Raw genomic sequence first — 25154 nt, 5'->3', positions numbered from 1 at the left:
AGAGTTGACACAAATGAGAAGGATGTTAAAGGATGATAAATATTTTTTTAAAAATTCAAATATAAAGCTGCTGGCTTTCCAACAAAAACATAAATGCTTGAGGACAGAATAGTGGCCAATCAGAAAACTGTAGGGTTGGGAGGGAGCTTAGGTGGCAATCCTCAGTGAAAGATTGACCAGAGCAGTATTTCTTAATATTGACAACTTTAAATATGTGGACTCCAATTCCCAGAATTCCCCAGCCAGCTCTTCTGGAAGTTGCCAAGGTTGAGAAACACTGAATCAGAGCATCACTAGCATCACTATCAATCTGTTTTGAAGATCTCTCATGAAGAAGAACTAACCATGTTGCAGCCTCTTCCTCTGGCTGATAACTGATCTAGTCAGGTAATTCCTCCCCTTTGGTTTAGTTTTGGCCCCATCCCTGGGACAACAGACAATGATGATCACTCCATCTTCCATCTGACAACTTCAGAGTTAGTTAAAGATTGTTACCATAGCTACCCACAACTTTAAGTTGTGTGGACTTCAACTCCCAGAACTTCTCAGCTGACATGCTCATTGGGGAACTCTGGGAGTTGAAGCCCACACAGCTTAAAGTTGACAGAATTCCAAACGTTGACTTAGAGCAAGGGTGTCAAACTCGCAGCGTCACATCATCATGGGGCGTGCATAAGCGCAAGGGGCGTGCATATAGCGCACCAACGTGCCTACCGTCCCTGTCCTATTGTTTCTCTTATTCTTTTATTTTTCTTATATGTACCCATTTCATGTATTCACAACTATGTATACACTTATACTTATTATCTTGTAAACAATTGGCAAATCAAATAAATAAATAAATAAATCATGTGACATATCATGACTTTTCGCCCTTCGCTAAACTGGGGGTGGGCATGGCCAGTATGTGACACATCTGGCCTGCAGGCCACAAGTTTGACATCCCTGACTTAGAGGAGCAGGAGATGGGGGAATCACATTTGGTCTCCAAGTAGCACATCAGGGATTGTGCTTCAAAACAGGAAGACCTGGATAAAGAAGGATGTAATTTAAAATTAAAAGCCAGGTTTGATTTAATTTACATCTAATTAAAATTGACTCAAACTATTGGTTAATATAATACCTCTCTTTTCCAGATTGTGTTTACTTGTTACACAAAATAAATCTTGTTGGGAGAAATTGATATGACTGTAGAGTACAGTTGGGTTAAAGTTTGAATTGCTAAAGATACTGTACTTAAAACATTACTTAAAACAGCAACTAAGTAAACATGTGCCGTACAGTTTTCATTGGATTAATCCAGATTGTAACAATTTTGAATAACTCAGAATTGCACAAGTCCTGAAATGTATATGAGCTTTTGGCCTTATTGTGATGCTGCATAACCTTCTCACTAACAGAGGCCTTCAGATCTCCACAGTGACCTTTAAAGGCCATCTGACATGAGGCAGAATTAATTGTGTTATAGCCACTGATGTATTGTGCTGATGTTTGTGCATCTCTCAGGAAAGGGGATGTCATAACTTGCTTTGCTCATTCATCCCAGTGTCTCATTAGCACAACAATTAGATTTTTTTTATCTGCAGTTCCAAAGTATTCTTTCTTGTCTGGCTCTTTGGATGAAATGAAATCTGCCTGCAACTGTGACTCTTACTAGGGAAGACAACAACTATCTTTCACTTAAATCAAAGGTCAGGAAGAGTAACTGCTCAACAGAAGACCGCATTCACTCTCCTGCAAAATGGCATCACTGTTGGTCATTACAACCTCCTAGTTTCTCACCAGTTCTATTATGATAAATAAAAATTTAAAAATCTCAAATCTTCCCAAAAGAAGCATGGCTGCTCATTTAATTTCATCCCTGGGAAAAAGTATACTGCACTGCAAATTGATGCAGATCTTGCTTGCTTCAAATTTAAAAAGAGAGAAAAAAAAGAAACAAAATCACATAATCTTGGGGAAAATATAATTTATTTTGCAGCTAGCAATTTGTGGATTCCTTCTGCAACTCTCATTGTTTCATACACATTTGAAAAGGCAAATACAAAGACATATTTTGCAAGGCGTGCAAATGTGAGAACAGCTTGTATAGTGGAAAACATAATGGCATCAGTTTATCTCAAAGTATACAGTAGGGCATTTGAAAAAACAATGTCAATGTGAGTGATTTGCCTGTTTTGTGTGTTTGTGTACAATATTACATCTGGTACTATGTTTAGAGAAATACAAAGGAACAGAGGTGGTATTCAGCAGGTTCTGACCAGTTCTGGAGAACCGGTAATGGAAATTTTGAGTACTTCAGAGAACCGGCAAATACCACCTCTTACAGTATCTTTCCCCTGCCACGCCCACCAAGCCATGCCCACAGAAGCGGTAGTTTAAAAAAATTGAATCCCACCACTGCATAAGAACATACTATACGTACTAAAGAACTGATTTCATCACTGTGAACAACTTTATTTTAAATGCCAATATGATACAGAACAATGCAGCTAAAGAGATATTTTCGGTTTTATTATTAAATTAAACACTCTGGGCTGAGGATAACCACCACACAATTGAATCTACACTCTGAAGAAAAACCTGAATTTGATTGACAGTGATAGATATATAAAATCAATGGACATTTTGATGTAAAATCAGACACATTACTTTTTATCTTATATTAAAAGCAAAGTAAATAAACCCAAAATAATAACTTGTAGGAAATTATTTATTTATTTTAAACAAATTTTATTAATTTTCAAAGACAATACACAAACAAACATAAAATATAAAAACATAAAACATCTTTTCTGAAAGTTGCTTATTAAGTTTTAACAAAACAAATAACTTGTAGGAAATTATTTATTTATTTTAAACAAATTTTATTAATTTTCAAAGACAATACACAAACAAACATAAAATATAAAAACATAAAACATCTTTTCTGAAAGTTGCTTATTAAGTTTTAACAAAACAAATAAAACATCTTATTTGAGTACAGCATAGTTCCAGGTTATCACATTTCCATACAGACACAATTTCATATGCATATTCATCTTATGTATTCAACTTCATATCTTATTACTCTTTTTCCAACTTCTCCCTATTTCTCCCTTTACTTCTCTTAATTTTCTTTTATGGTTATCTCATTTTCTTCTTATTCAATTGTATTTCTTTTACCTATTCTATATCTTTTTATTCATTATACTTATACTTTCGTCTGTCTTGTTTACAATTTCATATGTTCTCTTCCAACATTCTTCCAAAATTTTTATTAATTTTCAATAAACAAACATAGACAAACAAAGCACAAAACATGAAAACATAAAACTTCCTTTTGGAAAGCGGCTTAGCCCCGGGTAACTTGTAGGAAATTATTCTTCTCCTACCACAAATCTGCTGGTTGGGTACAATAAATCACTTTTTTGTAGGATGAAAAAAAGCTGTGTTAAATCAAAACCACAAGAGTCAAGGAGCATTAGATTTATGGCAACCTAAAAGGAGATTTATGCATCCATTTCAACCTTTTTCCTCCAAATATTGATTGGCTAAGTACAGACATGTCTTCTGTCCCATCTCACCTTCAATTCTACAAGGATTTTAAGGGATGAGCAATAGTGGAGAGATAGCATTGGTTACAGTTTTTATATGCGTTTGAAAATCACTTCCAAAAAAAACACCCAGGTAATAATTGAAGACTCCAGCAACAGACATCAGGAACAGAAAAAATATGACGCGCTTTCCAAAGATGTAACCAGGAGTGCTAAAACGAGAATGGAAGAATATTATTAGTTCATTAGGAAATACCAAAATCTCTCCAGCTGTTATCAAAGCACGAGCCATTTGAATACAGTATAGCTTAGACATTTTGGAAGTAAAATTTTGCATGAACCCACATCTCTACACCAGAGTTGTAAGATAAGCACATAAATCCCATGCAATACATTTTAAAATACATGAGGATCGATTTAATATGCCTCTTAATTTATGCCTACTTAAGATGACATTGACAGTTTTGGCAGTGTGATTTTTTTTAAAAAAATCATCTCTAGAATACAGTAAACCTGTGAAAACAGTTTTATAAAATGCCTGTTTTAGGAATCCAAATAACAGTACCCACTCCCACCCAATAGGGGACTGAAAATTCCAACACCACCCTTCCTGCTAACATCATAGCTTCTTGTTAAAGATTATGGCCTGCGTACAAAACACTGCACTGACTATGAAACCTGTGGTGCCTGACATTGGAAAAGGCAAACTGGATGAAAGAGATGTTCTAATCCCAATGAAGGTTGATGAACTTTTTGTTGTTTTCTAATTCTAGGTTATGTTTTAAATCCAACTTCCTTGTAATCTAACATTATGTTCTTCATATGCATTCTGCAGAAGTGCACACTCGGGATCTTAAATATTTAAGATACAACTGTTCTGTGTTAATTGATTTTGAGTTAAGACTTACTTTCAGGATATAATCATCCATTCTGTTCCACAATTCCGCCTTTGTAAGAACCCAATAAGAACCCAATGCACATGGTGACCTTTAGAAATAAGTTACTGATCTCAGCATAGTTCCAATTTATTTTTAGCATCCTGATCTCAGAAAGGATGTGGAATTGTCTGAATAGTGAGGAACAATGTTGGAGAGTTTGTGAAAGAGAAAACTGTTCACTTGGATGTGCTATAAATTGTCATTTTATATGCATATATAACTATATGTGACTAGGTGCACATATGTAACTCATGCATATAAGATGCTCAGAGTTTCTTAGAACTGCAAGATGGGCAGCAAATAAACTTAATAAAATAAATGAATATATGATGGTTTTTGCATATGAATTTAAAGCACAAGGAACCGCAGAGAACAAAAGAAGGTAGATCTATTTCCTTGATTCTGTTTATTTCCTCCTCTGCCTGGCAATCCCCCAATCCTATTTAGAATTGCAGGCTTTTCTCCTTTTATTTGTCAGACAGAATTAGCTTGAGAAGGCAAATCTGAAACAGTCTTTCCTGGCTTAGTTTTTTCCAGATGTTTTACACTACAACTCTTGCAATTCCAGCTGATTATGGGAGATGTAGTTTAAAACATCTGGAGAGAGACAAGTTAGAATTACAGAATATGAATTTAGTAATTGTAGCACTGGTAGAAAGGAGAAATAGCTCATAAATGCTCATCTGACAGATCTGGAAAAAAGATAAATAATGGATTTACCTCTGGGTCCTTTCTCCCAAGTAGCCAACGAAGTATTTTTGTCTCACAAACAAATACATCAACCCAGCAAAGGCAGCCGGAGCTGAAATAAAGAAAGGAGAAAACTATTTTTAGATAGGCTGGCTTCACACATCATTATAAGTCACATATGCTATGGTTTACATAAGCATGTAATAGAAGCCACAATGATGTCATAATGCACATGATATCACATGTCCTTCTGCAGATGCTGATGATAGCTTATTGCTTAGATCACAGCTGGTTGGTTTCATGTACTCTGCTAAACCATGAACCATGGTTAACAGAAGATTGCTGTTTACCAAAACATTTTAGTAAATGGTTGAAGTATCAAACTGCAGTTTCAAAGGCAAATCACACCAACCCGGGGGAAACAGCTAGCACTTTGTAATGTAGACTCAAGATTCAGAAGGATCTTGACAGACTTGAACATTGGACCCTAGCCAACAAGATGCAGTTCAGTGGTGAGAGAAGTAAGATCCTGCACTTAGGCAGGAAAAATCAAATACATAGGTACAGAATAGGCAGAACCTGGTTCAATAATTAGAAAGATCTAGGTCACGGGTGTCAAACTTGCAATGTCACATCATGTCATGTATCATGACTTGCTAAACCAGGGGTGGGTGTGGCCAGCATGTGATGCATCCGGCCAGCGGGTTGTGAGTTTGAATTGAACACCCTGAATTCTAGGTGTTCTAACTGACCACTACTTAGAGTTAAGTGTGCTTGCAGTTGCCAAAAAAGCCAATGTAGTCCTAGGCTGCATCAACAGAGGGATAGCATCAAGATCACGGGAAGTTATAGTACCACCTTACAGGAGTGGGATTCAATTTTTTTAACAACCGGTTCTGTGGGTGTGGCTTGGTTGGTGGGCGTGGCTTGGTGGTCATGTGACTGGCTGGGTGTGGCCAACTCAACATCACTCACATCGAGGCACGCATCTCCTCGCCTGGCCTCTCGTGACTGTGGGGATGCTGCAATAGTCGTAAGTGTGAAAAATGGTTATAAGTCACTTTTTTCAGTGCCATTGTAACTTTGAATGGTCACTCCACACTTGCAAGCAAAGTACCAGCAAAGGAGGGGAAAAAACTCCAGAGAAGTTCCTGAGACAGGAAGTCTAGTCTGCCAAGCAACACCAGAATATTTCCTTCCTGCCTTCCTTACAGGATTAGGTCAGTAATTTCTTCTAACAACCGGTTCTCCGAACTGCTTGGAATGTTAACAAATGGTTCTAGCGAATAGGTGCAAACCTGTAGAATCCCACCCCTGTCACTTTATACTACACTAGTGAGGCCACACTTGCAATACTGCATCCAATTCTAGTCATCATGATACAAAAAAGATACTGAGGAATAGTACAGAGAAGAGCAATAAAAATGACAAGGGCTTTTGAGGTTAAATAATATGATAAATGCCTGAGGAAACTAGGTATGTCTAGCCTAACAAAAATAAGGTGCAGGGGTAACATGATAGCTGTCTTCCGATAATTGAGTGGCTGTCATAGAGAAGAGTGGGTTAACTTATTCTCCAAAGCATTATATATTTGCATCGTCATATATTTGAATCTGAGTAGTCATCATTTTAGTCAGGATATGCCAAAATGTCCTTGCTATAGAATAATTAAAGGCATAAAAGATCTGCCAAGAAAAAGGCTGTTGGCCTACATTCACGCCAACATCGTGCTATAAAATATGTTTTTAGGTGTATGCCTTAGGATGATATGTATATTATTAGATCTCTTCCCATAGCTTTTAAATGAAGCCACCTCACTTACTTTTCTTGATCTCTCTAGCAAGAATCTTTCAAAAGGAAAATTTAGTATTGTTGTTTGTTCTTAATCAGTGGAATGACTTGCCTTCAGAAGCTGTGGGTGCTTCAACACTAGGCGTTTTTAAGGAGATTGGACAACCATTTGTCTGAAATGGTATAGAGCAGTGGTCGCCAACCAGTGGGCCGGGGACCACTGGTGGTCTGTGAGAAAATTTTGGTGGTCCACAGAGAAATGTCCCCCCCAAAGCAATTAATCCAGGCTGCGTGGGAACACAAGGCTGCGCCGCCCACATGGCCTGCGGGAACACAAGGCTTGCATCGCTTGCATTGCAAACAACATGAGGTAGTGAGGGGAGGGGAGGAAGGGCGGAGGGGGGGATCTTGCCCTACTCACCCCACATGCCTCGCTTGGCCACCAGGCTGCTTCTTTCAGCTTCTTTCTTCTTCTGCTTTTGGCTGCATGCAGGAAAGCAGTCAGTCTTTCTTTCTCTCCCCCAAACTCTGCCAGAAATGAGTCTTTGGGACCCTGCAAGGCCTCCTGCTCCAAGAGGCTGTGCCAGCAAAGACTCATTTCTGGCGGAGTTTGGGGAAGAGAAAGAAAGACTTCTGCTGCTTCTGTTGTTTTCCTTCCATGAAGCCAAAGGTCTCTGTCTCTCTCTCTCCCTCCCTCCCTCTCCCTCTCTCTCTCTCTCCCTCTCTCCCTGAGAACGGAGCTGGAGATGGAATCCTGTGATCCCAAATAAAGAACGATTGATCGGTAGGCAAACGGGGTGGGGAATTTTCCTGCAGGCTTTTGGGGGTATTTTCCCAGGGTCTCTGGTCCGCAGGATTTAAAATTATGAGTTTGGTGGTCCCTGAGGTCCAAAAGGTTGGCGATCCCTGGTATAGAGTTTCCTGCTTGAGCAGTGGATTGGACTAGAAGACCTCCAAGGTCCCTTCCAACTCTGTAATCTTCAGCAACAATAAAAGGGATTGGGGGAATACATTTTAGTGTAAGGTCCATGTGATGATAAGAATTAGCATCTATTATTTCCCTTTCCTTTCTCCACCCTTTTTCCTTTTGTTATGTTTTATTACATAAACAGTTGAGGTCTGTCTCTGGGAGCTTTTCAGACTGAAGAGCAGCAGTGGTGGGCTGCTGCAGGTTCAGACCGGTTCTAGCAAACCCTCATGAACGACGATGTTGGCCCCGCCCACTCACCCCTGTGCTATCATGTCTTACATTTCCTTCTTTTGCAGCTGAGCTGATTCGCGGATTGCCGCACCTCAGCTGTTCTACTTATCGGGGAAGGCTAGAAAGTAAGCTGGAGAGGTTCAAATGGATGTTTATTGAATGCTGCGTGCGCGCTCACAGAACCGATTGTTAAACTGGTTGCAGCCTACCCTTGAAGAGCAGGCTCTGAAGAGTGAATTGATTACCCACCTTGGCTGCACAGCAGGCCAGCACACCAAAGGACAGCAAGAAAGGTAGGATAAGCATCTCTGCAATTTTGGCTAGAGAAAAATTAGGAAGAGGAAGAGTGAGGGCACATGCCATGAGATTAAGAGAATGTATCCATAGCCATGAAATTTTAAAAAGTAGTTAACAAGTAGTGTATAAACTAAAATAAATCCCGTCTTACCTCTTAATCTGTTAAGTATCTTAAATAAAATTGGTCAGCATAAATAATATTTACACAAAGTTTAGTATAACGTAGGTCTGACTCAGTGCTCTGCTTTATATATCACACGGTGTGATCATTGCTAAGGATGCATAAGAGATTTGTTTATTTTGCATTTATCTTGTTTTCATGATTTACATTTGTCTGTATTTTGCAATGAAACAGTCCGTAGCTACATGAATTTAAAAACTGGAAATATAAAATGTGCATATATTAAGAAAATAATGTATAAAATGCAACATGTTAGGGAAACTTATTAAAACGATGTTTTTGAACAAATGTGTGTGTATAACTACATATTTCAAACTAAAAGTTCAACTGAAATATTGGAAAGTAAAATTATTCTCAAGTTTAATAAACAGAATATGGCTTATTTGTTAGGAGGCAAAGCAAAAAACAAAAACAAAAGTTGTTGAGAACCAGAAGTTTCTTCTTTATTTTTTCTTCCTGTGCTTTTGTTTTCTTTTTCTTGCCTCTCTTTTCTTGTCTGCTTTTATTAGTTTGTAATATATATATTAGACAAATGTGATTGAGACTACCGCACTACTATTACTGTTAATCTTCTCATCACTCCTTATCACCCATCCCCTCCCACTTGTGACTGTATGACTGTAACTTTGTCGCTTGTATCCTTACGATTTATATTGTCTGTTTCCTAGTATGATTTGATTGCTTGTTGTACCCTATGACTATCATTAAGTGTTGTACCTTACGATTCTCGATTCTTGATTAATGTATCTTTTTTTTCCTATGTATACTGAGAGTATTTACACCAAGACAAATTCCTTGTGTGTCCAATCACACTTGGCCAATAAAGTATTCTACTCTGCTCCGCTCCGCTCCGTTCTATTCTATTCTATTCTATTCTATTCTATTCTATTCTATGTGATTGAGATAAACACATGCACACATATGGAAACCAAGTGGAGTGTTGATAGCACTGCTGTTGCCACCCATCTTAATTTTTTAAAATTAGATTGTGTGGACACAGTACGCACACAGTACAGACCACCGGGTGCTGAGGCTACCAGATTTAGGTTGCAAAAGTCTGCATGACCACTAAAGGACAGCAAAGAGAAATAGAAAACATTAACCCTCTACTATCTACTAAAGATTGTCTGGAGTCTTGCAGCCAAAATATATAAGCGAAATACCCTGTTATCTCCATTGACTCAACCAAGAAATACCTTCATAATTGAAGGCCAGCCTTCTAAGGCAGATGAGGTTGATAGCAATTGTGTTTAAAATCAAAATTCTGTATAGCTTGGCTCCAAGTAATTCTCAAGGAAGCCACTTCTGTAACAGGGATATTTAACACCCTTAGCAGATTTGAGTTCCAGAAACACCTCTTTAGATTTTGCCATTCTTGCAGCCACATCTGCAACACTTAGAGTAAATAAGGTATATGGAAATTTTTCTCTCTTTGAACATTAATATGAAAAGTAATACTCACTTGGCAGTAAAGACACGTTCAAAAGCCGATGGACAACACTTCTGATTTGTTTTGCCTGTGTTGCTTTTGCTTTCTTGTTCGACTTTGCTTGCAAAAAAAGCTGAGGGTTTTTTTTTAAAAAAAAAAGCACAATGAATTTTTATTGCAGGTTTTGCTTTTTCTTGATGTAGAATACCAAAATTACTAAGACATGAATATAATTATAATATCAAAAACAGCAATGTGAAATATTTGTATTTAGCACACAGTTAAAATTATTAGTTTTTCTATTAAAATGGCAATGTGTTAAAATACGTGAAAATATTTCTATGACAATATAATAGCTAGCTAGCAAAATGTCAGTATGAAACAGAAATATTGCATTGCAACAGATAAGTTTTTAAAAAAATTCAAAATAGTATGGTTAGAGATATAATAAACCTACTCAACCCAACCTATTAAAAGCTTTCTTCCCATCCCCTCAAAGTCCTGCTGTACCATCTCATTATGGTAGTGGTGGGCTGTTTATTGGAGGACTATATGCCAGGAGTATATAATCAGCAAGATCATCCTAGCTGTCCAGCTAAAGCAAGCAAGCATTATAAGGTCAACAACGATATAGGAAGATGCTGGAAGCAGATTATAATTTATGGAACAATGGCAAAGACATAATTTCATATGGTATGGGAGAAGGTAATGGTAAAACACTCCTGTATTTTATCAAGAAAATCACATGGATAGAAAATATAAAATGATTAGTAATATAGTACTGGATAATAAACCAGTTGGGTTGGATAGCACTTAACGTGGAACAAGGAAGAAATGAAGATCATATCGAAACAAACGGTGTTTATGGGGTAGCTTGAGTAAAGCCTTTGAGATACCTAGTTGTCCAGGTTGCCATGAAGAAAAATAAAATCCAAAAGTTGAAAGATGGAATTACAATGTGAAGATGGAATATAAGAAGCTTGAATATGGGAAAGTTCAAAACAATGAAGGATGAAATGAACTGACTTGTTGAATACATTATATGTAAAATGGGACAAAATTCACTTAACAACTGTCTTGCTTAGCAACTGAAATTTTGGGCTCAACTGTGGTCGTAAATCAAGGACTACCTGTATCCAGAAGTTTCCAGGCTGACATTTCTGCAGAAAGGGAAGTTTGAAAATCACTACTGTCAAGCTGCTAGCTCACAATTATATAGCCATCTGCATGCAAAGAACAAAGGAAGGAAGAGAGATACTAATTTGCTCTATTGAGAAAAAGCAATGATTACTAAGGAATTTTGTCACTTCCTCTTAACTGATGCATGACAACGACCCAGGGGCCACTTTCTTCATGTCCATATCAAATAGTCTTTGTGTCATCCCCAGCACAAAGAGCTGAGGCATCCCCTTAGCTGTGCTCCTGTTAAATAACATTTTCCCTCTTCTCTTGCCATGTTTAGCCTGCTTTACTGATGATATGATCTCTGGTGCAGCCACGGGATAGGATCTATCCAGCTCAGAATGACATACCTGTTCCCTTCCAATGGCTAGAATCTGCCTTTCAGGGCCATTTTAGCTGGGGCTATAGGATAGGTTGCACCCTTGGCTTCTTCAGAAGCCTCTATCCTTATAACGCCTCACTGGTATTGTCAGTCTAACTGGGGCTCCACTTAAAGATAGGCTTAGAAAACACTAGTCCTGTATTTAAAGAGAGGACACTAATCCTGTGCCACCCAGAAAGTGAATTTAAACTAGGAAAGAGAACCAGGTTTGCCAGGAGCATGTTCTTAATTCTGCCATCATTAAGTACTTTTCTACTGCTTCTGCCAACATTGAGTTTGACTCATGACTGTTCTTTAATTTTTTTGCTTCCTTCCTTGACTGATTGATTATGTGCCATTAAATTTTTTTTTATTCCTAGCGACCACATTTTCTCCCTGAGAATCTATTGCTAACCTAGTTTTGGGTGGGGAGTGTTGTATGTTCAACACTGTTCCAATTTTGACATACTAAGATGCCATTTATCATTACTGTTGTTATTATGCTTTGATGAATAACAATTACTGTGACTATCTAAATGGGTATTTCTCAGACACTTCCAGAACATTGTTGGTCATGAGGTCAAAACAGGACTAGTTTTTTCTTTTCTTGCACTTTTTGTTTTTTCTTTGATCTCTTGCTTTTTTTTCTCTTTACTTAATATTAGTTTGTGTTCATTTTTATCATCTTATTTCGCTTCACTCCACATTCTAGTTTGCATGTCTGACCTGTAACCCAGGCTAGTTTTGAACATAGGCTTCTATTGTGCTATGGTGATAAATACATGCTTAGAAACACCCAAGATACATATGGAGGAAAAGTCACCCTGAGCATGAATTCTGAAAAAGCTCCCTTCTACTTCATCCCCTCCTTAAGCAGGGGGCTTAACAGTATCCAAACCAGGATCATTACATTTTAAATGAGATAGGTGGGAAAATGGAACCAGAGGAATCCTCAGTTGCTATCTCTGACTTGGCCCAGAAAAAGGAAAGTTGGCCTGATTTCTGTGACACTAAAGGATGACTAAGGGGACAGCATAATTGAAATTGGACATGCTTTCCTGCCAGCTCAAGGCATGGTGGAAGTACTTTAATTCAATTAACTGAAAGGTTCACCTTCCTTTTTTAAAGTTTTTTTTCTTTTTTCTACCTAAACAACCAAGGTCCATTTACACAGTTGCATCACAACTTCCTGAAAAGAAACCTCAACTTTGTTTCCCAATGTTGTACTTCCTTCGTCTGTGCTTTGCACTCATGTCTCTGCATCCAGTTCAGATTGATCCACAAAACCAGAGCATTGGTGGACTTAAGTGTCACTCTCGCTGTGCATTGACATGCCTTTAAGGTTACAGAAAATTCAGCTGTTCCTGCCTGCAGCTTGTCCTTCTGAGCTCATCTGGACTTTATTTGCACATATCTACAAAGCCTGGATTCCATTTTTAAAAAATTAAAAGTTTTGGAGAGCATTTCAGGGAAGAAGCACTATCATGAATTTAACTCTTTTCACACACGAACTTTCTTTCAATGCTGGAAATAATTTTCCATATTTCATCCATTTAATTTAAAATGGTGGTTATTTGTGAACATTGCAGGAAGGAGGTATATGAAAAAGTGAGTGGATAATGAGAGAAAACATACAAAAATTAACAGGAAAAAAAGTGCAATCCAAATTTCTAAGGGCTATAGCACCCTATGTTTCTAACCCAATAGTAAGAAGAGAGACAGATTGTGCAAGGTTGAAACAGATGCATGGATTCTGCATTAGAGCATGCTGGCTGAAATTACTGTTCTTTCCACAGGTCCCAGCCCTTTTCTTATGGAGGATAATTATAAGTCAACATGGATTAGGACTATTTGACTGAAAATCCAATATATCAGCTTCTGCAAGTAGGAGTTCCTATTGGTGGGCTATGAGCGTGGCCTTAGTACACGTAGACAATGTATTTAAAACCAGGAAGTCCAACAGGATCCATCTGCTCTACCCAAGAATGTTTTCTTTAACAGTCAGGCCTCCCTTCACAAACCAGCAAGATATTTGTATCATATAATTGTCTCTAAATTTTAGGAGGACCCCTAAGTCTAGCACATTGGTCACCCTTCGATGATTCCACCATTAACTGCAATACATTGTTACATCATCTTCTATTCCATTTTATTTTATTTGAATGTTTTAATTTTTATTCTGGTCCATGGCCATATTAAAATATTAAACTGAATCAATAAACAGAAGAAGACTGGTATCTCTCTTCTCTGCTTTAAATTTCACTTCTATATACTCTTTTTTTAAAAAAGAATATTTGTAGCTCAGGATTGAAATGAGGGGACCTTGGTGCTCTCTGAGCTTGATTGTTTTCTTGCAGATGTTTCATCACCCAAACCAGGTAATATCATCTGTGCTTGTTACCTAGTCTCAGAGAGCACCAAGGTCCCCTCACTTTCATTTTCTTTCTGTTCTTATTAAATGATTTGGGAACTTCAAAATATTATACTGGCCTGTAAAATAATGGAAATGTGATTCTTCAATAAGTCTTAAGGGAAAAAAGAGTCAGGTAAAGTAAATGGTTCCAATCTAGCACTAGAAAACATTGTTCTAGGAAGATCCTCCTTAGCTGTCTTTTCCCATGGCTGAGCTGATGTCTCCTCCACTGGTCCTTGAATCAGTTGGAAATTCTGCCAGTATGTAATGTGATGATCTTATTCTGATTCTATTGCCTTTGTTTACTGGCATTGGTTGATAGAGCCTATGAGATTTTGTACAACCAAGGCTGGCTTTGGATGTATTTGGAATAAGGGGGAAAGCATTACTCCAAAACTAGCTAAGTGCCCACTCATGGGCCAAGGACTTGATGAAAGCAATGCCATGGAACTTAACAGAAATGATGCCAGGACTCATGGTTAGGTGCCAATTATTGTGTCCAGTTACTTTTGCACTGATTTCATGCTACTATTTCAAGGAGTTGAACCTAAGGAGAGAATATAGAAGACTGCCAGTAAAGTTACTTCCAATTCATTTTAAACAAAATGGAATGTACAGTATGGTTTTATTCCTGTATGCATAAATACACATACATTGTTTCAATACATCTGCAGTGGGGTTCTTTTTTTAAAAAAACACCCTTTTTTGTTTTTTGGTGTTCAGCTTTTCATCTGGAATTTTCACTACCATTTGAGTTGAACATGAAGCTTGCATGAACATCTGTGTACTGAAATTAAAGTCTTAAAAAGAGAGCATTATTAAGGCCATTATCCTATAGCTAGGCAGTATAAATGTCTAATTATTTTAGTATAAGGATGGTTGGATGATCCAAAAAGATGCTGTAAATGACTAGTGAGAATATGGCCCAATCCTTCTTCCTCTTCATTCCCCTTGCCTTCCCCAGACATTTCACCCAGCTCAGCAGGGAACAAGGAAATGGAAGACTTGCAACTGAGTGGTAGATTCCATGTTTTACATGCAAAAATTCTAGACTTAATTCCTGGCATTTCCACTCTAAGCATCTATATAGAACCTTTCCCATCACTTTAACTGATATTCAACTCTATGAATCAACAAACCTGAATCAGTACAAGGCAGATGGTTGTTATAGCTGTTGTTAAAAAAAATACCTTTTTCCCTCTGAAAAAAATGTTGTTCAAAATAAGCAGCAAACGTCAAGAAATGGATAAAAACTATTATAACTCACAAGAAACTAAAATAGCTGTAAAGAGAAAACACTCATAGGGGTTGTTGTTAGTTTCAACAATATCAAAGGAATGGGCTTATTGAAAGAAAATGGTGGATCATTAAAAAGGAAGGGAATTTAACCTCCAGAAGGAAGGAAAGGCCAGAACTGTTATCTTTAAGAAACTCCTCTGATGGTAATCATATATTTGAGAGCTGAGGGATTAAGGCCAAGTCAATGCTTCAAGTAATGCAAATATAGTGCTGGATAATAAATTTCTAGTCCAGTTCGTAATTTGCCACATCCAACTTTTTCTCTTACAATTTTTGTCAAGTTAATTTTAGTTGACGATGCATACTATTAATCCATATTGAATACTTAAAAGCATAATATTAAAACTGTTGAATTTGATCCTTTTTGCCAACCAATTAAAAAACATGCAGGAAACACACAACAATAGTAATGGGAGACTTCAATTATCCTGATATCAATTGGAAAATTAATTCTGCACCAAGTGAGAAATCAAATAAGTTCCTAACCAACCTAGCTGACAACTTTGTTGTCCAAAAGGTAGAGGGTGAAACTAGAGGGACAGCCATACTGGACTTAATTCTTACAAACAGAGAAGAAGTGGTAGAGGGAATTGAAACTGCGGGAACCTTGGGTGAGAATGACCATGGCAGAATATCAGCAGATAGCCAGAATCTGCAAAGACGAAGTCAGGATAGCAAAGGCTCAGAACGAACAAAGACTTGCATCAAAAGTCAAAAACAATAAAAAAAGTTTCCTCCAACATATAAATAACAAGAAAAAAATCAAGGAAACAGTCGGTTCACTAAAGTGAGAAGATGGCAAGGAAGTAACAGGCAACAGAGAGAAAGCAGAACTGCTTAACTCATTCTTTGTAGTGTTCTAGGTCCTAGGAGGTGCAACCTTAACAAAATTGGAAGCCATCAGGTTGCCAAGAAAAAAAAGAAGCAGCAATTTATCAACTAAAACTCATGTATTTATTAAATCTATAAGGAGTCCCAAATGTCTGATCATTATATCAATACATTTAATCCAAAATAAATGTTTTGTGTGTGTTTGTGTGTGTATGAATAAAATCTTTACACATTTCTCAAAATTGAAACAAGTCAAACAAAGGTATGTAATTAATATAATTAATTAAAGTAATCTGATAAGCAGGATGAAAATAAATCTCCAGTGCAACTGGAATGGATTAAGAAATTTGATCTGCAATACATCAAGCATACCACATCTTAGATAATAATAACTGAAAACTGCTTCAATTCATATTAGATTGTTGGTGCTAGGAAACTAGTAGTGCCACTGCAGTCTTTTTCTAAAGAAACTCTCAAGTGTAAGAAAAGTAAATATAATATTCAAATGGTTTACTATTAAGATATTGAATTTTGAAACAGCCACCCTTCAAAATTGATGAATTTTTTGCTGAAAAGTATCAGACGCATCTGATTGGATTTTCGTCTGACTTCTTTGATGAGGAAGGCCTTTGCAATATTTTGTCTCCACTGACTCTATCAAGGAAATTCTGAAGGATTATTTTTTCTTGAGAAAAATGGAAAGAGGGTTATTGCTTACACCTCTTGTCTGAAGAGCCAGACAAAATAAATTCCATTAATTATTTCTAATTCAGAGTATGGATTGGTTATTAAAGAGCTTTGCCGAGATATCCTACTAAAATAACTCTCTGTATTTAATCCATATTAATCTTTCTTAATGCAAATTACTAATACCACTCTATAAAGCCTTAGTAAGACCACACCTAGAGTACTGCCGCCAGTTTTGTTCACCACATTACAGAAAAGATGTTGAGACTCTAGAAAAAGTACAGAGAAGAGCAACCAAGATGATTAAGGAACTGGAGGCTAAAACATACAATGAACGGTTGCAGGAACTGGCCTTGGCTAGTCTAGTAAAGAGAAGGACCAGGGGAGACATGATAGAGGTCTTCCAATATTTGAGGGGCTGCCACAGAGAGGAAGGGGTCAAGCTATTTTCTAAAGTGCCTGTAGGCCAGACAAGGAATAATGGATGGAAACTGAACAAGGAGAGATTTAACCTGGAAATAAGGAGAAACTTTCTGACAGTGAGAAAAATCAACCAATAGAACACCTTGCCCTCAGAAGTTGTGGGAGTGCCATCTCTTGAGACTTTCAAGAAGAGATTGGACATGGTATAGGGTCTCCCGCTTGGGTGGGGGGTCGGAGTAGATGATCTACAAGGTCCCTTCCAACTCTGATTATCTGTTAATTAAATCTGTCTGATCCAGGAAACCCCCAACCCTGAAGGAAACGAAAAGCAAATAGCTGGAAATTTTCAAATGACTTCAACAGGCATGAAGGCATTCACAAACAAGTCCATGAAAACACATCAATCCACCCACCCAAAGCAAAATATATCTTTCTTTCTTGGGTTTGTATACAAATCTTGGTTTCGTATACAATCTTCAGCCTTACCATTTTGGATGACACTTAGGAGGGTGACAATCACCAGAAGAACAATGTATCCAACCATGTCTTGGTCCATGCTGACAGCTTGTCTTGTGAAGGTTTTCTGTGTAGTTCTCTTTGGCAACTCAGCTATACAAACCACACAAAGAGGAAGTTATTGTCTCCCTTTTCTTGCATAATGGAAATTTTTTATGGCTTCACAGTCTGCAATTTGATAGTGTGTAATATATTCAGTTCAACTGTCTTCATTTATGAATACAGTAAATTGATCAGCTGCATGTTAAAGAGCTCTCATTCTATTTGGCATTTTTCATCTGATAGTCCATTGTTACCATTCTTAAGAATATACTAATCTTAATATATCCTAACATGTACAATTAAAATAAATTTGAATCAATCTTGCCATGTTCAAAACCTGTCATTCTTTGTAGCTTTTTTTCAATTTGTCCATTTCAGTTTATCTCTGGTTGGTGTATACTAACTTTAATACATACCTTTTCAAAATATGTGCAATTGTCTGCAATATGGCATATTTTGGTTAAATAGGAATAATTTTATATAGTTTTCCTAAATGTATGAATTTTGTGCAGGTTTTTACTAATAGAGTATGCATTATTACTGCTTGAATGATAAAGTGCTTAGAAAGATTCAGAAGTGCAAAAAGGATAACTGAGTTTTCACTATGTGTTGGTTCAAAAAGCTTTTTGCATTGTAGCAGAATCCTATCTCTAACATCAATGGAGTTTCTAGGAATAAAAGATGGCAACTAACATAATCTAGTAGGGAGCAACCTTTTTATGTCATCCGTGAAAAATTAAGTTGGAGCATTGGATATGTTAATTTTTCAAAGCAGCAAATCACAAATAGGCGTCTGGGATCTTAAATAATTATTTAAGATGATTTATGAGGGTGTAATTAGCAAAAAATTGTTGAAAGGTGTCAAAATGCCTTTCTTTCGAGGATTTGATTTTCCCTCTGGGAGAGCTCCGGTGCAAGGATACGGACAACTGCTTGAAAGCTGGATCTTTTTATTTTTCAGGAAGGCGGAGAACAGCGAGAAGTCTGCGTTCCTGGGCTAGCTAGCTTCTTATGGTAAGTCCCTGGTTTTTTATACCCTTTTCTCCCTTTGTAAATTGATTTTGTGTGAGTGTTTGTATTTGTGCCTAATGTTTCAAATCCTGTTTGAGTTTGTCTTTATTTCTGCCGGAGGGCAAACTGGCCAGATTGTATTATTGGTTTTCTGTAATCTCTTTTAGCTTTAAGATAGTTTTTCATATTTGTTCTGTGGCAATCTCCTGTCTGTCCCTTTTGTAATTTATATTTTGTGTCTTTTGTCTGTTTGTTTTGCTTATTTGGTATGTCCTGTGTTTGTAAGGGTTTTCTAAATTATCTTTTGTTTCCTTTTCCTATTTGTCTAGTTTTCTTAATTACTTAGGCCTTTGTCTATAGGGATTCTTTAATACTTTTTATTTGATTCCTTTTCCTATGTAAGTTTGTTTTCTGGCTGACCTGATGTTTCCCTTGGGCTTTTCCTGTTTTTTTTGTGACACTACTGCCTTCGTGAAATTCCCTTTCCACAAAACTATTGAATGGTAACGCAGGGTTCCCAATTCAGAAAACATGTATACTGTATTCATTTAACATTTTTAAATATCAGGGTGAGTCTTTTTGAAAACTCTGTACAAATTTGAAAATATATCTGGATTTCTGAAATTCTTTGCTTTCAAATGCATTTGAAATTTGAACTAATTATTTCTCGTTCAGTTGCAACCTTCAGTTGCAAGACTTTATTTTATTTTTATTTAGTTTGTCAAGCATGTATAAGAAAACAAGTATAAGTATGAACATAACATATAAAGGTGTAAATATAAACAGGTATAAGTATATATATAATAAATGAGTACAAATAAATGGGAACAGTAGGACAGGAACGGTAGGCACGCTGGTGCGCTTATGCATGACACGTAGTCAACGTTGCTTTGTAGGGCAGAAGTATTGTCAGTGGTGTTAAATAGTTTTACGTCATCAGTGAAGAGAATGCAATTGCTTTTAATATGATCAAGGTTGTAATCAGGGGCTCTGTAATATAGTAAGAAGCTAAGTTTATGGACAGATCGCAGATGATGGTCTTAGGAAGATCGATTTCCCGTGTAACTTGAATCTTTTTCAGATCTAGGGACTTTTTATGGAAAATGGCAACACTCACCCCCTCTACGGTTTTCACGGTCAGATTGGAAAACATGATAGTCATGTACTGTGGTAATGGAGTCTGGAAAGGATACATTCAACTACATCTTGCAGACAAAGATTAGATCGAAAAGGGCCGCATTTAGGAGGAGGAGGAATTCAGGCATTTTATTTGCGAGGTTTCTTGCGTTCAGTAGCTTGCATTTACAGTCTGTTGTGGTGGACCTGGAGGAAGTTGGGAGTGTTTGTGCCTAGTTTTGGTTGTTAGGGGTGGTGGTTGTTGGGACGTATGAAGTAGGTCTTGCGTTTGATACAGTCAGCGTGGTAGTTGATGTATAGGTCTGTCTCACTTTGGTCCTGGCATCTTTTAAGCTCTGAGTGGAGCTCGTGAGTGCGGGCAAGTTGTAGTATTTATAGGTCAGGCCATGAGCAAAGTTTCTTATGGTTAGTACTGCTTTTTGCAACTTCACTTGAAATTCTGTAGTTCTTTAGAACTTGTGGTTAGTCCATTGGCAGAAATACATCCCACTTGTTTTTTGGAACCTAAATTTAGCAGGCTTTGTTGGAGAAAGAGGGCTTAACACTTCAGTTTTCCCTCATAAACTTGTTAGGTCTGTCTAGGTATCCATAATTTAATCTATCATCATCTATCTATCATCTTTCCTCTAATCATTTACTCTATTTACCCACCTAGCTGTCTATCAAGTGGCTCAATCTCAAAGTAGCTGTGACTTGCGTTTCCCCCATTTTGTCCTCACCACTGCCAGCACATTTCCCAAAGCTGCCAGCACCACTGCCAGCACATTTCCCAAAGCTGGTGATGCCAGTTTGGGGAAGTGAAGTCTAATTCCCAGGGAGAGTGGCTGGCAGTTGTCAAAAGCTTGCAACAGCAACAGATGAGAGCCACCTGGATCCTCATCTGAATGCAACAGAGGTGGCATTCAGCAGGTTCTGACCAGTTCTAGGGTCTCTACAGAGGACCCAAAGAGGAAGCAGGAAACCACCTTTGAGACTGAGGGCAGCAAGGGGCCAGGACAAATGGGAAAGCACCGGTTCTTACATCAGTGTACTTGCAGCCCATACCCTGATTGGGACTCCTCCTTACCCTCCTAGTGAGAGCAGGTTGAATCTACATCTACTGTCCAATTGGACTGAAGCCTGGAATACCAACAAGCCTGTAATGCTCCAAGAAGTCGTCTAGTTCAGGGGTCCCCAACCACCGGTCCACGGACCGGTACCGATCTGTGGAACAAATCCTACCGGGCCGCTGGTTTGCTGGACGCCGCCATCTTGTTTTGATGAAAAAGTGCTTCCGGTGAGCTTTCTACCGAAAAGCTCACCGGAAGCACTTTTTCATTAAAACAAGATGGCGGCGCCTGCTTCGTGAGCTTTTCCGGAGAAAGCCATTTCTACCCTGAAAGCTCACGGAAGCTGCCGCCATTTGTTTTTGATGAAAAGTGCTTCCGTGAGCTCACCGAAGCACTTTTTCATCAAAACAAGATGGCGGCGCTCAGCTGATGCCGGCACCGGGCCGCGGCGCGCCAGCTGATGCCGGCACTGGGCCGCGCGCCCAGCTGATGCCGGTACCGGGCCATGGCATAAAAAAGGTTGGGGACCACTGGTCTAGTTGGAGGTGAAAAACTAAAACCCATGAGAATCCTTACTTCATTCTGACTATTTATATTCATTACAAAAAAATCCTCTTCATTTGCTCTCCTTTTAAAATATTGTGCATACATGGGTTTTGCTGTCTTGGCCCTATGATCTTTGTCTGATGTTTGTCTGAAATGGTATACGGTTTCCTGCCTGAGAAGGGGGTTGGACTAGAAGACTTCCAAGGTCCCTTCCAACACTGTTACTCTGTTCTGTTCTATCTCATGCTTGAGTTAAGGAGGGGTTCAAGAGGCATTGACCACATGAGCCCAAGGAAAGGCACACGATTTACTGAAAGCTTAGTGAGGGCACTCGCTCTCTAAGCGTTGCTATTTTCTTTAAATGGAATTTGTCCATAATTGCACATCAAGGGCAGCCTCTTGTGAAGGGAGACTACCCTTGCCCCTCACAAGGCAATTGCTACCACTTCTGTTTTCAAAGAGTCATCCACATTCATGAATCTGCTCCTTCTTGCTTCTCTCTGGCCAAACAAATAAGGTAGGAGAGGTAAGGATCCAGGTGGCTCTCATCTCACAGAGTATCTCACTGAGATCAGTAGAACCAGAGGTGGCATTCAACAAGTTCTGACCAGTTCTGGAGAACCGGTAGCGGAAATTTTGAGTAGTTTGGAGAACCGGCAAATACCATCTCTGACTAGAGATTTTACAGTATCCTTCCTTTGCCATGCCCACCAAACCACATCCACAGAATTGGTAGTAAAATTTTTTGAATCCCACCACTGAGTAGAACCAGAGGTGGCATTCAGCAGGTTCTGACCAGTTCTGGAGAACTGATAGCAGAAATTTGGAGTAGTTCAGAATACCACAACTGACTGGTCCAGTTATGTCGCGGGAAAGATCGACTCGAGACCAGTGTGACTTCAGCTCTTTTATTAGTCTCTTCAAAAACTGAACAACCGCGGAAGCCTCTTTTATAGCGGCTGCTCGCGACTCGCGGCCAATGATGGCTCCTTGAATTTCCCGCCGTCAGATGGACCAATCAAAAGGCAGTATTACAAGTATTCAAATATATAAGACGGACCAATCAAAAGGCAGTATTGATGGACCAATCAAAAGGCAGTATTGACGGACCAATCAAAAGGCAGTATTTCAAGTATGCAAATATATAACAGGTCCTGCCCCCATCTATTCCCCACCTCACGAGTCCCACCTGTTCGGCTTGGTCTTCTTTTGTTGCCCTGCACAGGAGAACGGAGCTGGAAAGCAGGTTAGTGGGGTGGGGAGAGAATGGGGATTTTGTAGTATCCTTCCCCTGGAGTGGGATAGAAATGGAGATTTACAGTATCCTTCCCCTGCCACTCCCACCAAGCCACGCCACGCTCACCAAGCCGCACCCAGAACAAGTAGTAAAAATTTTTGAATCCCACCACTGAGTAGACCCCACAAGCTGAAATGAATCTCTGGTGCAGAAAGGTACTCCTATCATCATTTCCTTGGGCTCTACTCAGCCAAGGTTGTGAACATACCTAATATCCCTTTCTACTCCTATTTGCACCATAACAGCCCTGTGAGGTGTGTGGAGCTAAGAGAGATGACTGGTTTAAAGTCACCCAACTGGCTTTCAGAGCTGAGACTAAAACTCAGTCTGTTGTCTTGGCAGCAGGTGTTCCTTCTTGCTCTTCAAGGCCATTCCCTCTGGCCCTACAAGGGTTGGTTGCTTTGAATACGATTCCTTAGACATGCTTTTCAAAAGAAAAAAAAACATTCTCCAAAAGAACCGGGGGTTCCATTAAGGCAAGATTGGGAGACAGAAGTCATCCATGCCAACAGCCCCCAACCTTTGGGGTGCCATGGACTGGGCACGTGGTTTCGTGTACTTCCTGCATCCTGCAGATGGGGCTTCAGTTTGGTTTCTATTTACAGGGGTCTCTAACCTTGGCAACTTTAAGACTTGTGGACTTCAGCTCCCAGAATTCCTCGCTTTGTTTTGCTTTGCTTTGCTTTGCTTTGCTTTCTGAGGAATTCTGGGAGTTGAAGTCCACAAGTCTTAAAGTTGCCAAGGTTGGAGACCCCTACCCATGCTGCAATGGCCTAGTGCCGGTCCACGGACTGGGAGTTGGGCACCTAGAAGATTCCCAATTCAACCTAGTTTGTGCTACTTCTGCCTGATGGAATTGGGAGGAGGGAGGGTTAAAAAAAATGAACCCCTCCATCTGTGACCCTACAATTCAAGCCCTGTTTTTGTTTTGCTGTGTCCAGGATGCCACTGGTACTGTTGCCTCTGCAGAAAGACCTGTAATCCTGGCTTAATTTTATTTCTCCCTCTCATGGGTGGGGTGGAGTGTGGAGGGACAGTTAATTCAAGGCTGCAAAAATCCGGATTATCACTGGATGGCAGCAAAATCTACACAGCCCGGATTTAATTTGTAATCACAAAGGAGGCCTTAGAAATGTTGGACTCAGTCTCAGACCTGTTCTCAGTCAATTCTCTTTGTTCACAACTTTAAAGGCTTTCATGCAGGGAATGCATCAGTCTTCCTTTAGTTGTTCGGGAAGAAATATACATACGTTGCAATCCTAACGTGGCACTGATTTTGGAAATAGATTGTTCAATCTCTCTGAAGAAATGTAGGGTAATTCTAGAGGATTGAAAGTATTAGTATGTCTGCGGCAAACACCAAACGCCAAGCCAGTCTCTGTGGCGCAATCGGTTAGCGCGTTCGGCTGTTAACCGAAAGGTTGGTGGTTCGAGCCCACCCAGGGACGGGTTTCTTTTATCTGCTTTGAGCCTAAAAAGCACGTGATTAGGAGAGAAGCCATTGAGGATTATATCCTGGTCTTAGGTTTCTAGTACTTTACTTAGGCTTGATGCTGTATTGCTGAAAGTGCCCTTGTTTTGCTCCAATAAAAGCGCCCAGCAGAACAAACAAAATGCCAGGCAAAATTTATTTGAAGATTTGTAGGCTGGATGGGTAGGTAGCTGGGACTCCTCTGTGGTGTATTTGCGAAAACAAATAGGATATTTTTAAAGCGTGAAAGAAAAATATTACTGAGAAAATATTCAGTAAAATTGTTTTCAGTATGTTTTCTAAATACTATTTTAAGAAAGGATTGCAACACAGAAGTTTCCGTAGTGTAGTGGTTATCACGTTCGCCTAACACGCGAAAGGTCCCCGGTTCGAAACCGGGCGGAAACATTTCTTTTTGTCTCCTCTCACTTTGAAATCTTACATTACAGGAAACTTGTACATCGGAAACCAAGTAAGACTCCTGCGCCTTCCTTGCAAATGAAATCCTTCATTGCTTAATAAAGAGACCGACAGAGATTTATATCTGTCTGCCCGTGTTTCCCCATAAGCCTTGCACAGACTTTGAATGAAACAGATACTTAGTCAGTGTTGAAAACGGGACTTCTCCAACTTTACGGGGTGGAGAGCAAATCCCATCATCCTATACCCAAGTACGTCAAACTAGCCTAACTAAACTAATCCTAGCTAGATTGTAACAACATTAACACTTCATATTTTGTAGTTGCCGAAGTAACAGTGCTGATGCTTCACATTTTAGTTGCTAAAATTACATCCTGTACTGATTCTCTTCTTATATTCCAAAATA

The 25154-nt window shown here is 38.8% G+C and overlaps 1 protein-coding gene and 2 non-coding genes across 3 annotated transcripts; 2 read left to right on the top strand and 1 right to left on the bottom strand.

Moving 5' to 3' along the window:
* Positions 1–2828: 2828 nt before the first annotated feature.
* On the bottom strand, positions 2829–17866 carry ALOX5AP (arachidonate 5-lipoxygenase activating protein). The gene is made up of 5 exons (XM_026675030.2): positions 17746–17866; positions 10097–10196; positions 8406–8476; positions 5195–5276; positions 2829–3748 (listed from the first exon to the last, which is right to left on the bottom strand). The coding sequence occupies exons 1-5, from the start codon at positions 17813–17815 to the stop codon at positions 3586–3588; spliced, it is 486 nt and encodes a 161-aa protein (XP_026530815.1). The 5' UTR covers positions 17816–17866; the 3' UTR covers positions 2829–3585.
* Positions 17867–24231: 6365 nt separating this feature from the next.
* TRNAN-GUU (transfer RNA asparagine (anticodon GUU)) lies at positions 24232–24305 on the top strand. Its single transcript has one exon. It is a non-coding gene; the product is annotated as a tRNA-Asn (tRNA).
* A 358-nt stretch (positions 24306–24663) lies between these two features.
* On the top strand, positions 24664–24736 carry TRNAV-AAC (transfer RNA valine (anticodon AAC)). Its single transcript has one exon. It is a non-coding gene; the product is annotated as a tRNA-Val (tRNA).
* Positions 24737–25154: the final 418 nt, after the last annotated feature.

This window comes from Notechis scutatus, chromosome 5 (genome assembly GCF_049901735.1).
Source record: "Notechis scutatus isolate UNSWTSFEM ecotype Mainland chromosome 5, rNotScu1.2, whole genome shotgun sequence".
NCBI classification, from domain to species: Eukaryota; Metazoa; Chordata; class Lepidosauria; order Squamata; family Elapidae; genus Notechis; species Notechis scutatus.
Note: the sequence above shows the minus strand (reverse complement) of the source record. Positions and strands in the feature narration are given on the sequence as shown.

Bases quoted from the DNA above. Each gene is read 5' to 3' on its own strand.
- ALOX5AP (XM_026675030.2), bottom strand. From the start codon at position 17,815: ATGGACCAAGACATGGTTGGATACATTGTTCTTCTGGTGATTGTCACC. The intron at 10,197-17,745 runs GTAAGGCTGAAG...AAAAACCCTCAG, and splicing joins CCTAAGTGTCATCCAAAATG to CTTTTTTTGCAAGCAAAGTC. The intron at 3,749-5,194 runs GTAAATCCATTA...TTCTCGTTTTAG, and splicing joins TTGGGAGAAAGGACCCAGAG to CACTCCTGGTTACATCTTTG.